The sequence below is a fragment of the Pongo abelii genome, chromosome 13, assembly GCF_028885655.2.
Source record: "Pongo abelii isolate AG06213 chromosome 13, NHGRI_mPonAbe1-v2.0_pri, whole genome shotgun sequence".
NCBI lineage: Eukaryota > Metazoa > Chordata > Mammalia > Primates > Hominidae > Pongo > Pongo abelii.
This window is the reverse complement of record NC_071998.2, coordinates 121,404,104-121,418,924: the sequence shown is the minus strand read 5'-3', so window position 1 is coordinate 121,418,924 and position 14,821 is coordinate 121,404,104. Positions and strand designations below refer to the sequence as shown.

The 14,821-nt window shown below is 44.4% G+C and overlaps 1 protein-coding gene across 4 annotated transcripts in view; it reads right to left on the bottom strand.

Annotated features, from left to right (window-relative positions):
- Window positions 1-14,821, bottom strand: part of GPR107 (G protein-coupled receptor 107) — a 90,904-nt gene that overhangs the window by 51,272 nt on the left and 24,811 nt on the right. For all 4 annotated transcript variants that reach the window (XM_054521206.2, XM_009244954.4, XM_009244955.4 and 1 more), the window contains exons 2-7: window positions 13,035-13,148; window positions 12,314-12,364; window positions 11,394-11,473; window positions 9,006-9,145; window positions 5,494-5,531; window positions 2,579-2,635 (exon numbers count right to left, since the gene is read on the bottom strand). In XM_054521206.2, coding sequence (XP_054377181.1) covers window positions 2,579-2,635; window positions 5,494-5,531; window positions 9,006-9,145; window positions 11,394-11,473; window positions 12,314-12,364; window positions 13,035-13,148 — 480 coding nt within the window. The remainder of the gene's footprint in view (window positions 1-2,578; window positions 2,636-5,493; window positions 5,532-9,005; window positions 9,146-11,393; window positions 11,474-12,313; window positions 12,365-13,034; window positions 13,149-14,821) is intronic.

The following is a 14,821-nucleotide window of genomic DNA, read 5'->3' as shown; positions in this document are numbered from 1 at the left end:
CCTCCCAAGTAGCTGGGATTACAGGCGCCCACCCACCACCACACCCAGCTAATTTTTTGTATTTATTTATTTATTTATTTAGTAGAGACGGGGTTTCACTATGTTGGCCAGGCTGGTCTCAAACTCCTGACCTTGTGATCCCAAAGTGCTGGGATTACAGGTGTGAGCCACCATGCCTGGCCTGAAAAACATTTTAAAAACTCATTTTATTAACAACCATTTTAAAGTGAGAGAAGGAAGAGAGAAAAGTGCCTTTTGTATTTTCTCAAGGAAGCAGTAAAAGGCAAAGTGGTTAAACACATGGGCCTTGGAGTCAAACAAACGTGGATCTGAATCCCCTGCTTAGGACAAGTTACATTACCTCTCTGAGCTCAGTTTCTCAGTTGATAAAAGAGAAAAAATAACAATACCGACTTCACAGAGTTGTTGAGAGGATTAACTGAGATAATGACATAGGCGCACTCAGCACAATGCCTGGTATTGGTTCATTAGTCTCTATAAATATAGGCCAAGGCCAAGATCAGGAGTTTCATATACATCAATAATAAGAGAGAGAGGTACCTTCTGTAGAGGGGGAGACAGGCAATAAACCTAACTAAGTACAGTATACAGCATGTTGGAAGTGATAATACTAAGGAAAGACAGAGCACAATGAGGGAAACAGGAGTGGGCTACAAACAAGAGAAGCTTTGTTGAGAAGGTGACATTTCAGCAAAGACTTGCGGAATTCTGAGAGACAGCATTCCTGCCTGTGGGAACAGCAAGAGCAGAGCCTAAAGCCTGATCTGTCCGAGAAAGAGCAAGGAGGCTTGTGTGGGACAGCAGAGTGTGAATAACAGGAGCTGAGATCAGAGAGACAACAGGGGCTAGACCACATGGGCCTTGCAGACCAGTGGGAAGACTTGGGCTTTACTCCAAGACAGATGGAAAGCTGTTGGAGGCTTCTGAGCAAATGAGCACCCTGCAAGTTCTCAATAACTGTTAGCTATTAATATGGATAGCGACAAAAATGATGGTTACTAAGCTTAAAGAACACACAAACATTGTTGAACAGGCAAAATGATCTATGGAAAAAGAAATCAGAACAGTGCTTATGGGGATAGAGGGGCTTTCTCAGAAGATGGAAACACAGAAATATTGAGACAGTGAATTACATGGGTATATATGCATTTGTCAGTACTGAACAAACTGTACACTTAAGACACGACCTGTGCATTTCACTGTAGGCATTTTTTTTTTTTTTTTTTTGAGACAGGGTCTCACTCTTGTCACCCAGGCTGCAGTGCAGTGGCATGATCGAGGTTCACTGTGTGAAAATTGACCTCCCAGGCTCAAGTAATCCTCCTGCCTCAGCCTCCCTAGTAGCTGGGACTAGAGGCACATGCCACCACACCTGGCTACTTTTTGTATTTTTTTTAAGAGATGAAGTTTCACCATATTTCCCAGGATAGTCTTGAACTCCTAGGCTCAAGTGATCCTCCCACCTTAGTCTCCCTAGTAGCTGGGACTATAAGCATCTACCACCATGCCTGGCTAATTTTTGTATTTTTTGTAGAGATGTTTCACCATGTTGCCCAGGCTGGTCTCAAAACTCCTGGGCTCAAGCAATCCGCCTACCTCAGGCTTCCAAAGTGCTGGGATAACAGGCGTGAGCCACCACACCCTGCCATTTTTTATTTTTAGATGATTAAACAGTGAGGTTCAGAAAGTAAGTGAGACCAGGCAAGGTGGCTCACATCTATAATCTCGGCACTTTGGGAGGCCCAGGTAAGAGGACTGCTTGATCCCAGGAGTTCACGACCAGCCTGGGCAACAGAGCAAGACCTCATCTCTACAAAAAATTTAAAAATTAGCCAGGCATGGTGGTCTATGCCTGTAGTCTCAGCTACTTGGGAGGCTGAGGCAGGAGGATCACTTGAGCCTGGGAGGTTGAGGCTGCAGCGAGCCGTGATTATACCATTGCACTCCAGCCTGGGCAACAGAGTGAAACCTTGTCTCAAAAACAAAACAAAAAGAAATGAAGTGAGGTGTCCAATACACCCAGCTAGTAAGTGGGTTCTGAGGCCCAGTCCAGTATCTTGTTCCCATACGTATGCTATTATGCTGCCGCTAAACACTCATGGGCAATTAATAATTCTGACAGCTAAGCAGGTCACTCAAAGCCTCTGAGTCTAGGTGAAATCATCTCTAAAATTACAACATCACCGTAAATCATCACCAGTGGTCCTTTCAGGCATGGGGTACTATGCTTCTGGCACACTTTGAATGGGAGGTAGCATGGGGTTGGGGCAAAGGGGTCATGAGAACAGCCAGGCAGGACTGGGTTGGAAACTGTACCGTGTCACCTACACTAGATAGTCACAAAGTTATTCACTCTCAGAGACTTATGATTTGATAAGTAGATGGGTAACAATATCCACCTTGTGGGTTTGTTATAGGGAGAGCTATTGCATTTAAGTGACTGATACAGGGAATACCTAAGCTGTTATTCCTAAATTCAAAATTCCTCTAAAAAAAAATTACCCTTCTACATGGTAGAGAGAAATTCTAGGAGGCTTTACACAAAAAGCATACATACCTGAAATGACACTGCCCCACCATTATTATGAACAGAAAAGGATTTCTCTCCCATGGCCTAAAAAGACATAACAGTGTGTTTTAGGACGACACCGGCATAGAAAGCACGCTAATTAAAAGTAATTTATTCAACAAAACAAAACATGTTTCTTAAACTCTAAATTTGCTGACCTTCAAAAGCTCTCTGAAAATAAAACCAACTATCCTTTCAAGATGGCTGAAATCTGCTTTCACAGAGAATGGTAGTTGTTCTTCACCTGTCTCTTCTGCCTCTGCACTAACCCCTACCTCTACCACCTGCCTTGAATCTTTTGGCTAGACAGCTTGTCTACCCTTGAAGCTTCAGCCAGACTAAGGGTGCTGACCCAGGCCATGCCCTGTTACATCCCCTGAATTCCACTGCTGACATCAAATGACCAAAATATTGGCCAGGCGCAGTGGCTCACGCCTGTAATCTCAACACATTGGGAGGCCAAGGTGGGCAGATCACTTGAGGTCAGGAGTTCAAGACCAGCCTGGTCAACAAGGTGAAACCCCATCTCTACTAAAAACACAAAAATCAGCCAGGCGTGGTGGTGCGTGTCTATAATCCCAGCTACTCCGGAGGCTGAGGCAGGAGAACTGCTTGAACCCGGGAGGTGGAGGTTGAGATCGTGGCACTGCACTCCAGCCTGGGTGGCAGAGCAAGACTGAGATCCCCCCAGCTAAAAAAAAAAAAAAAAAAAAAAAATCAAAATATTGCCATTTATACAGTAAAACTGAGCAATGAAAAGAAATGATACATGCAACAATGTGGATGAACTCAAAGTAATTATGCTGAATATAAGACAGAAAGAGTGCTGCATAATTCAGTTATATAAAGTTCTATAAAACTAATCTATACCACAGTGACAGATCAGTGATTGCTTGGGGACAGGGGGCTTACAAAAAGGCAGAAGAAATTTTTGGGGTGATGGATATTTCACTATCTTGATTGATAAGTCAAAGTTATCAGATTGCTGCTTTACATATCTACAGTTTATTTTAGGTCAATTATACTTCAACAAAGCTGTTAAGACAAAACATCACCATTTAGATGTCCCCCTCACGGAGAAATCAAGATATCACAAACCAAAACTTTCCCGGTTTTTCCACTTCTGCAATTTCTACCACCCACTCCTCTGCTCCTCTCTTTCCCTCCCATCACCCTAATTGGCTTCCCAGTCATTTACCATCCAAGGCTCTGCTCTAGTCCAGATCCTCATCACCCGAAACCTGTATTCTCACAACTGTGTCCTTCCTGGTCTTTCTAACAACCCTTTCTCCTTCTCCAAGGCTACCCTTCACATCACTTTCAGAATTATGATCTTTAATAAACAGTCTTTCCCAATCAGGAACTCAGGATGACTTCCCATTGCCTGCGCATCAATTCCTCTATTGCTTGGCCCTATATTATCTAAGACCTCTCTCTGCTCCCAAATATGTGTCTTTTACTTCAAACGAGCCAGTGCTCAGCATTTGTCATCATCCAGTCTTTGCGTATGGCATTCTTCCTCTCCTCCCTTGTCTTTCTCTTCCCTGAACAAACTCCAGACTCAGCCCCAGCGACAGCTCCTTCCAGAGGGCTTTTCTGATGGTTTGGCATCTTCCTTCCCTAACTACCTGACCCTACATCATGTAAGTGCTGTGCAACTTAGAAATCAATTTTCTTTTCCTTTTTTTTTTTTTTTTTGAGACAGGGTCTCACTCTGTCACCCAGGCTAGAGTGAAGTGGCATAATCATAGCTCACTGTAGCCTTAGCCCCCCAGGCTCAGGTGATCCTTCCACCTCAGCCTCCAGAGCAGCTGCGACCACAGGCGCATACCACCATACTGGCTAATTTTCTATTTTTTTTGTAGAGATAAGGTTTCGCCACATAGCCCAGGCTGGTCTTGAACTCCTGGGCTCAATCAATCCACCCACCTCAGCCTCCCAAAGTGCTGGGATTACAGGCGCAAGCCACCATGCCCAGCCAGGAATCAATTTTCCTTCGAAATTGTTTCAGTATGTCAATGCTCTCCGCCAAAATAGGAGACAATTCCCTGTAGATTTTTTTTTTTGTTTTTATTTTTTTAAACTTTTTTTGAGATAGTCTCACTCTGTCACCCAGGCTGGAGTGCAGTAGCGCGATCTTGGCTCACTGCAGCCTCTGCCTCCCAGGTTCAAGTGATTCTCCTGCCTCAGCCTCCCAAGTAGCTGGGATTACAAGCATGCACCACCAAGCCCAGCTAATTTTTGTATTTTTAGTAGAGACAGGGTTTCACTATATGGCCAGGCTGGTCTCGAACTCCTGATCTCAAGCAATCCCCCAACCTCAGCCTCCCAAAGTGCTGGGATTACGGCATGAACCACCACATCTGGCCCCCTGTAGATGAGATATGTGTGTGTGTGTGTGTGTGTGTGTATGTATGTGTGTGCATATACATATATATATATATACACACACACACGTTAGCTCTCTGTATTGCAGGTTCCACATCTGCAGATTGAACCAACTGCCAACCAAAAATATTTTTTAAGATAAGATTAAAAAGTAATGGTAATAAATAACACAAATAAAAAACCAACACAGTGTGACAACTATTTATAAAGCATTTACGTTGTGTTAGGTATCATGAGTACTCCAGAGATGATTTAAAGTACACAGGAGGATGTGTGTAGGTTATGTTTAAATACTATGCCATTTTATATAAGAGACATGAACATCCACTGATTATGATATTCACTAGGGTTCCTGTAACCAATCCCCTGTGGACACCAAGGGACGACTGTATATGTATGTGTCTGTGCATGCATGTATGTATATGTATCAATACACACACACACACACGCATGTAACACACACATGTACACACATATCCAGGAAAGCTGAGCACAAAGGGGTGGTTAGTTCTTACCTTTGAATCCACTGTACTTCTTTTAGACTTTCTACCGTCTAGAAGCAAGAACATTTAAAAGAGAGTGCTGCATGACTCAACTTACAGATACATATATATATTACAGTATCATTTTATGAGGCTTCAGCTTGTCTAATATCAAATAATTAAACAAAATAATCTTGGGGACTGCCATTTCCTCAGGTCCCAAAACACAATTCTTGTACTGTCGAAGCAGCAAATGAGACCTTGTTATATTATAAATGGTATCTAGTAACTGGTAATAGTAACAACAGAATTCATTTCTGGATATTCTAGCTTATGTTATTGCCAGAGAGGCCACATGGAATGACTTTCCTAATTTTCTAAGTAATCACATTTGAAAACATAATTTTTAAGAAGAAGGCCAGGTGCGGTGGCTCATGCCTGTAATTCCAGCACTTTGGGAGGCCAAGGCAGGTGGATCACCTGAGGTCAGGAGTTTGAGACCAGCCTGGCCAACATGGCGAACCCCCATCTCTACTAAAAATACAAAAATTAGCCGGGCATGGTGGTGCATGCCTGTAATCCCAGCTACTCGGGAGGCTGACACAGGAGAATCCCTTGAACCCAGAAGGTGTAGGCTGCAGTGAGCTGAGATCATACCACTGCACTCCAGCCTGGGTGACAGAGCGAGACTCCATCTCAAAAAGAAAAACATGAGATACATTTACACACTTGAAAAAGTTAACAGCAAGTAATATTAGCATAATGATACTTTCCTCCCTACAGCAAGAAGATTGCTAATGGCTCCTTTCATGGAACAGAGTGGGCATCTATCTTTTGTTTTCACTTAAGATATTCTTGGGCTGGGTGCGGTGGCTCATGCCTGTAATCCCAGCACTTTGGGAGGCTGAGCTGGGCGGATCATGAGGTCAGGAGATTGAGACCATCCTGGCTAACATGGTGAAACCCTGTCTCTACTAAAAAATACAAAAAAATTAGCCGCGTGGTGGTGGGCGCCTGTAGTCCCAGTTACGCGGGAGGCTGAGGCAGGAGAATGGCGTGAACCCAGGAGGTGGAGCTTGCAGTGAGCCGAGATCGCGCCACCGCACTCCAGCCTGGGAGACAGAGAGAGACTCCGTCTCAAAAAAAAAAAAAAAAAAAAAGATACTCTTTTTGGGAAAGACTGGACTTCAAGCTCCCCGCAGGAAGGAAGAGGATAAAGAGAAAGAAAAGAATATTTTCTTCCCAGAGAACGGTGATATGAGCACAAAAAAGTTAGACAAGAAGCAGATGGTGCACAGGCATTAACCTACACCATCACACAAATGCAGTCTTTCTGTGTGGCTTTTAACTGCGGTCAAGTTGGACAGACTGAATGACATAGTTTGGATGTCTGTCCCCTCCAAATCTCATGTGGAAAGGTAATCCCCAGTGTTGGATGTGAGGGCCAGTGTGAGGTATCTGAGTCATGAGGGCATATCCCTCATGAATGGCTGGTGCCCTCCTTGTGGTAAGGAGTGAGTTCTTGCTCTGAGTTCAGGCATGATCTGGTTGTTTAAAAGAGTGTGGCACCTCCCCACTCCCTCTTGCTCCTGCTCTCGCCACGTGACCTGCCTGCTCCTTCTTGCCTTCTGCCATGATTGGAAGCTTCCTGAGGCCCTCACCAGGAGTAGATTCCGGCGCCATGCTTTGTATAGCCTGCAGAACTGTGAGGCAATTAGACAACTAAACCTCTTCTTTTTTTGATTTTTTTTTTGTTGTTGTTTTTCGGTGGTGGTGGTTGTTTTTGAGACAGGCTCTCACTCTGCCACCCAGGCTGGAGTGCAGTGGCACAATCTCGGCTCACTGCAGCCTCTGTCTCCTGGGTTCAAGAAATTCTTTTGCCTCAGCCTCCCCAATAGTTGGGACTACAGGCGCATACCACCACATCCGGCTAATTTTTGTGGTTTTTTTTTTTTTTTTTTTGAGACGGAGTCTCACTCTGTCGCCAGGCTGGAGTGCAGTGGTGCGATCTTGGCTCACTGCGAACTCCGTCTCCCTGGTCCAAGCGATTCTCCTGCCTCAGCCTCCTGAGTAGCTGGGATCACAGGCATGTGCCACCATGCCCGGCTAATTTTTTGTATTTTTAGTAGAGACGGGGTTTCACCACGTTGGCCAGGATGGTCTCGATCTCTTGACCTTGTGATCCGCTCACCTTGGCTTCCCAAAGTGCTGGGATTACAGGCGTGAGCCACCACGCCTGGCCTAATTTTTGTATTTTTAGTAGAGATGGGGTTTCACCATGTTGGCCAGGCTGGTCTTGAACTCCTGACCTCAAGTAATCTGCCCGCCTTGGCCTCTCAAAGTGCTGGGATTACAGGCATGAACCACCACGCCCAGCCTCCTTTGAGAAAAACATTGTATAAGCAGTAAGTATGTATGTATTTATTTCAGAGACAGGGTCTTGTTCTGTCATCCATGCTGCAGTGCATCACAGCTCAATGTAGCCTAGACCAGTCACATTCAAGCAATCCTCCTGCCTCAGTCTCCTGAGGAGTTGTGACTACAGGCACATGCCACTACGCATGGCTAATTTTTTTATTTTTATTTTTGCAGAGACAGGGCCTCGCTATGTTGCTCAGGCTGGTACAAGCTCCTGGCCTCAAGTGATCCTCCCACTTTGGCCTCCCAAAGTGTTGGGATTACAGGCGTGAGCCACTGCACCTGGCCATAAATTATCGTTAAAGAACTCACATGAATCATCAGATGAACCTGACAGTTAATAAAAAAAGGTGAATATAAATTGGTTAATCAACACATGGAGAAAAAGTACAGTCTCAGTAACAAGAGTAAATATAAATAAACAGGAATACCTTTTTTGCCTTTCATTTTAGGATTTTGTTTTTTGAAAAGAAAATACCCCATATTGGCTAGGACATGATAATGTGCCCACTATTCCTACATATTTCTGATAAGAATATAAATCCACACAACTCACTTGGAAAGGAATTTAAAAATATATATCAATATTCTCAAACGCATTCATATCCTTTGAACCAGAAATTGCAATTCTGAAAACCATCTTAAAGAACGTTCTCTATATGAAGAGAGTTCTATGCATAAAGAAGTCCACTGCAGCAATATTCATAATCACACAAAAATGGAAATGTGTCTCCTTAAGGGGAAAGGTTGAGCAAATTACAGTATCTGCTTAACAGGATATATGATAGGTATGAAATGGGCTAAAAAGTAATCAGGCATGCATATAAAATTATAAGCATGACTGAATTTTAAAAATCAAATGTTCTAGACTTATGAAACAAGCTTACAAGAAAACATAAATTACTAAAATTCTAACACTGGGAATAAGGAGAAATGACTGTTGTTTTTCCATCTGCTTCAGACTTTCCACATTTTTCTTTAACGTTTACGTATCTTTGTGTAACTTCCAAAATATAATGCTAAGACGACAACAAATCATGTTTTACTTTTACTTTTAATTAGGAACAAAAAAGCTTCTACAAAGCAGGTAGTGAAAACTGAAAGCCAGTTTCCACCTTACGGTTTACCTTGTGTCTTTTGGGTCTGGTTGCCTGCTGAAACAGGGTTAACATTAGGCTCCTGGCTCTGACCAAGGACTTTCTCATCCCTGCTGAAGATGATCTTTGGTAACTGGGTACCAGCTTCTGGTGGAGACTTTACTCTTACCCTACATTCAAATAAGACAGAAGGAAAAAAGGTGAAAGCAGTGTTCCTGGCCACTGAGCATGCTGCGTGCAGGCCCTGTGCCAAGCTCACGCAGTCCTTATGATGTTCTACAATGTAGATTCTATTATCCACATTCTACAGATACCACAACTGAGGCTCAGAAACGTTAAATAACTTGCCCAAGGGCACCAAGCTAGGAAGTAGTTGGACGAGGCTCCAGGTAGTCTCTCTTAAGCTTAAGATCTTAGCAACCACACAATTCTGAGGTACATCTTTTTCCTTAAGTATCGTTAAAATGCTCAGCAAATTGGTGCACAAGCGAAATGGACAAAATGTAAAACATCAGTAAGACTTTAAAGCTAAATCCAGGCCAGGCGTGGTGGCTCACGCCTGTAATCTCAGCACTGTGGGAGGCTGAGGCGGGTGGATCACTTGAGGTCAGGAATTCAGGAACAGCCTGGCCAACATGGCAAAACCCTGTCTCTACTAAAATTACAAAAAAAAATTGGCCGGGTGTGTTGGCATGCGCCTGTAATCCCAGCTACTTGGGAGGCTAAGGCAGGAGAATCGCTTGAACCTGGGAGGTGGAGGATGCAATGAGCCAAGATCGTGCCACTGCACTCCAGCCTGGGCCACACAGCGAGCCTCCGTCTCAAAAAATAAAGAAAGCAAGTGAAATCCAGGGAAGCGCGTGAGGACAGTGGCACTGTTAGTTGCCTTCTAATATCCATTTCCACCCTTCCCCCTTCTCATGAGACCCAATTTTGTTTACCCCATCCCACCAAGAAGGGGCCAGTGACAGTTCCCATGCCTGAGTGGATGCCCAACCCAAGCTGGCACATTCAAGCACTTCTCATTCTAACTGGAGGAGGAGCCTGCTCTCTGTCCCTTGGCTGGATACGAATGACGGAGCAGAGCCACCTTGTGATGGCTGGGAAACCTGCCTGAGGAAGAAGCTAACACTCAGGATGGCAGAGCAGAGAGATGAAATGCACCAGAGTCCCTAACATCAGCAAGCCACTGCAGGCCTGTCTCTTGCCTGCCCCACTGCACATAGGTGAGGTAATCAATGTCTTCACTATTCATGCCAGAGTCTAAGTCAAGTCTTTTGTTGCTTGCTGCCAAAAGGAGACTAACTAATACAGGAGACTGTCAGATCAACTTTCTTAAATAAAAACAGAGGTTATCACGGAAAATATTTTAAAAGTTAGGGTCTACAATGGTTTTATGACAAAGCATTTTTTTTTTTTTAGAAGCTTATTCATTAGTCTTCTTACCTCCAATCTTGTTCATCTCAAATCCATCCTCTTCTGGGCTACTAGGAGTCTACCTTACAGGCAAGTCTGAGCACATGATTCCTACCTTAAAGGCTCCCTCAGCAATTACAAAGTATGCAGGTGGAAGTATGCTGAACTTGAAAACACAAAGTCTGATAATTCATCAAAGTTCAACATTTTTTTTTTTTTTGAGACAGAGTCTCACTCCCTCACCCAGGCTGGAGTGCAGTGGCACGATCTTGGCTGACTGCAAGCTCCGCCTCCCGGGTTCACACCATTCTACTGCCTCAGCCTCCCGAATAGCTGGGACTACAGGTGCCCACCACCACACCTGGCTAATTTTTTGTATTTTTAATAGAGACAGGGTTTCACCGTGTTAGCCAGGATGGTCTCGATCTCCTGACCTCGTGATCCGCCCGCCTTGGTCTCCCAAAGGGCTGGGATTACAGGCGTGAGCCATCGTGCCTGGCCTCAACATTTTCAAAGAGGCTGAATTGTCAGAAATCCTCACCAACAATCTCATGAGGCAGATACCATCATCATGAAGTAGGTAAGGACACTGAGGCCCAGAGTCACAGGGCTGGTGAGCGGCAGAAGCCATTATGTGGACCCAGTCTTGTCTGCCTTTGCATAGGCTATGCCCTCTGCCTGGAATGCTTTACTTATTCATCTGGTAAAAGGCTACTCACTAGAAAGCTGCTTGGGCCAACACTTATCTGAAGCCTCTCCTTCCTTTCTACAATTCATGAGTTCTTCTTCCCTTCCACTTCTCTGTCTGGCGGTGATCATGTGTATTGCTGTTCTGTCTCTCCCATCAAGGACAGGACCTCTGTCTCCCTAGCCTTGTCTTGAATCTCCAGCACTCAGCATGGTCTCTGGCACATGGCAGACACCCAAGGAATGTTAGCATACTACTAAATTCTCCCCGACTCTACTCTAGGACTGAACTGAAGGAACTTCAGAATTACTTACTCACTTCTGGAGATGTCTAGGATTAAAAGGGTGACAGAGACAGACTGTTTCTTTAAAATACAGTAATTCACATCTTCATCCTGAGAAAGGAAGAGCCAATTGTACATCATCTTATTCATTCACACTAGAACAAGAACAGAGTTTTCAGGAACATAGCAAATGAGTGGCTCAAACTCCATTCAAAATAGTAAACCGGTGGGCGCAGTGGCTCACGCCTGTAATCCCAGCACTTTGGGAGGCCGAGGTGGATGGATCATGAAGTCAGGAGATCAAGACCATCCTGGCCAACATGGTGAAACCACGTCTCTACTAAAAATACAAAAATTAGCCAGGTGTGGTGGCAGGCACCTGTAGTCCCAGCTACTCAGGAGGATGAGGCAGAAGAATCACTTGAACCAGGGAGGCGGAGGTTGCAGTGAGCCAAGATCACACCATTGCACTCCGGCCTCAGCAACAAGAGTGAGACTCTGTCTCCAAAAAAAAAAAAAAAAAAAAAGAGTAAACCAACTGTGGGTACTCAAAAATGCTTGGAGGTCAAAGCAGCCACCACCTCAAGAAATGGTGCTGTGGCCGGGTGTGGTGGCTCACGCCTGCAATCCTAGCACTTTGGGAGGCCACAGTGGGTGGATCACTTGAGTCCAGGAGTTTGAGACATGGCCAACGAAATGTGAAACCCTGTCTCTACTAAAAATACAAAAATTAGGCAGGCGTGGTGGCACACGCTGGTAGTCCCAGCTACTCAGGGGACTGAGGCAGGAGGATCGCTTAAGCCTGGGAGGTCAAGGTTGCAGTGAGCTATGATTGTGCCACTGTACTCCAAAAAAAAAAAACGAAAATGGCACTGCAAGAAGTAGGGTGTTCCTGTTCAATGGCCTGGGCTCAAGTGAAGAGATGAATCAGGTCACACATTTAATACTCACCAGGTAAGAAGAAAAGCCATCATTCTTTGTACGGTCTAGGCTAAATCCAATCTAATGGGGAGTAAAAAGAGTAGAAGTAAATACCTACACAATTGTCCATACTTTCCTCACTCAAAAAGCAGAAAAAGTGGTACTTCTAACGTGGTCTGCTCTCAGTTTTCTTAGCATTCATTTTGTAAGAAGGCAAGGTAAAATCACTCAAGTAAAGTCACTAATTACTACAATTATTACAGAATTACATTTTAAGTGTTAAAAGTGAAATTATTTGATGCCTGATATATAATTTGCTACTCACAAGCTTAATTATCTCCATATTCTGGTATTTTATATTTAAGCATTGGGGTTGGAAGGTGACTCTTGCCTAAGCTAAAAGAGTAAACCCCTGGGCTGGGCTCAGTGGCTCACACCTGTAATCCCAGCACTTTGGGAGGCCGAGACGGGTGGATAACGAGGTCAGGAGTTCAAGACCAGCCTGGCCAAGTTGGTGAAACCCCGTCTCTACTAAAAATACAAAAATTAGTCGGTCATAGTGGTGGGCGCCTGTAATCCCCGCTACTCGTGAGGCTGAGGCAGAGAACTGCTTGAACCCAGGAGGTGGAGGTTGCAGTGAGCTGAGATTGCGCCAGCACACTCCAGCCTGGGTGACAGAGCAAGACTCCATCTCAAAAAAAAAAAAAAAAAAAAAAGAGTAAACCCCTGGATCTCATTAAAAGGTACTTACAGTCACATCCTTGTCTTCAGGCTCATTCAATGAGAGGCTACTGACATTCACCACCATGTACCCATCCTTGAAGAAGCCAAAGGTGTTCAGATGAACTTTATGCCTCACATCATCCTAAAGAGATTTGTAGTGGTGGAATTAGTTATATGGAAAAGTGCTTTTGATTATTTAACCTATTCATTTGCTTTAAAAACTATGATATCAGGCTGGGCGCAGTGGCTCAAGCCTGTAATCCCAGCACTTTGGGAGACTGAGGCAGGTGGATCACCTGAGGTCAGGAGTTTGAGACCACACTGGCCAACATGGCGAAACCCTGTCTCTACTAAAAATACAAAAAGTTAGCCAGGCATGGTGGTGGGCACCTGTAATCCCAGCTACTTGGGAGGCTGAGCCAGGAGAATTGCTTGAACCTGGGAGGTGGAGGTTGCAGTGAGCCGAGATCATGCCACTGCATTCCAGCTTGGGTGACAGAGCAAGACTCTGTCTCTCAAAAAAAAAAAAAAAAAAAAAAGTAAAAGAAAAGAAAAGAAGAGAAAAACTATGATATCTCATTTCCTGCTAGCCAGCCAATGTTTCCATATGCTCAGTAACATACACAGCTGTGGTAACATGTCGTTCTCCAAAAGCTGAAGACAACTCATCGGAAATCCAAAAGATATCAACAGTTTCTGCAGAAGGAAGTATTCAATGGATTCAAATTCACTCCAATGCGTTGGTATGGGTTCTAGGAGCAAACTCAGTGGTTGGCTGAAATGTGAATTCCAGGGCAGGAGGAACCATGTTTTCGTCATCCCCATATCCTTCCTGATAGTACAATGCCTGGCATCTAGTAGGCACTCAAAACATGCTGGGGGGTGGGGAGGAAGGAGTGGCTGAAGCTGTTCCAAGAATATACTCATTTATATAAATCCTCTTATCAATTTGTGTGTACCTGGCTCCTCCCATTGGCAGGATAAAGAATGAAGCTAAGCTATAATTCAATTATTTAAAAAGGTGAATTTTCACCTAAAAATGATACAGTAGATGATGGGTTTTCAGGGAACAAAGCTTTACGCAAGAGGAATCCCAGGAATAGGAATTAGCGACATGGAGACAGAGTCTTTTGAATACAAGATAATCCTAAGGTTTGGTGAGACTGATTCACATGGGCAGACGCCTACCCCACCTGCTTGATGCTGTCTCAACACCCTGACTCCAATCTCAACTAAGTCAGTACACTGCAGGGCCAACAAAACAATGGTGTCAGTGAACACTTCTAAAACTGGGCTTCCACAAACACACTTCATGTTGTGTAACAATTAAGTTTTATATTGAGATTTGGCTAAATTGCAACACCTTCCATAAGTTTGCAGTTTGATTCTTTGTGTGAAGGGTAACTTTTTATTTCTAGATTTGGGGTTTCCTGGACATCACGGGTAGTCTAATGGCAAACACCAAAGGCCTGTGAGGACAGGCTGTGGAGCAGATCTTTGGCAGAAACAGCATAAACCAAATCCCCTCCTCTCCCCGCCAGAACTACACCACACTGCACTATCACTAGCAGGATTTTCTTTCCTGCCCACTCCTGCATTCATAGCTTTTTGACAGCCCTAGATATGGACTGAGAAGCAGAGGGACACAGTTCCAACTCACTTCCCTGCTCAGGCCTAAGGCTATGGTCCCGGTTTCCCCTCAATATCTGTTAAAAACCCAGGACTCGGCCGGGCGTGGTGGCTCACGCCTGTAATCCCAGCACTTTGGGAGGCCGAGGCAGGAGGATCACTTGGGGTCAGGAGTTCGAGACCAGC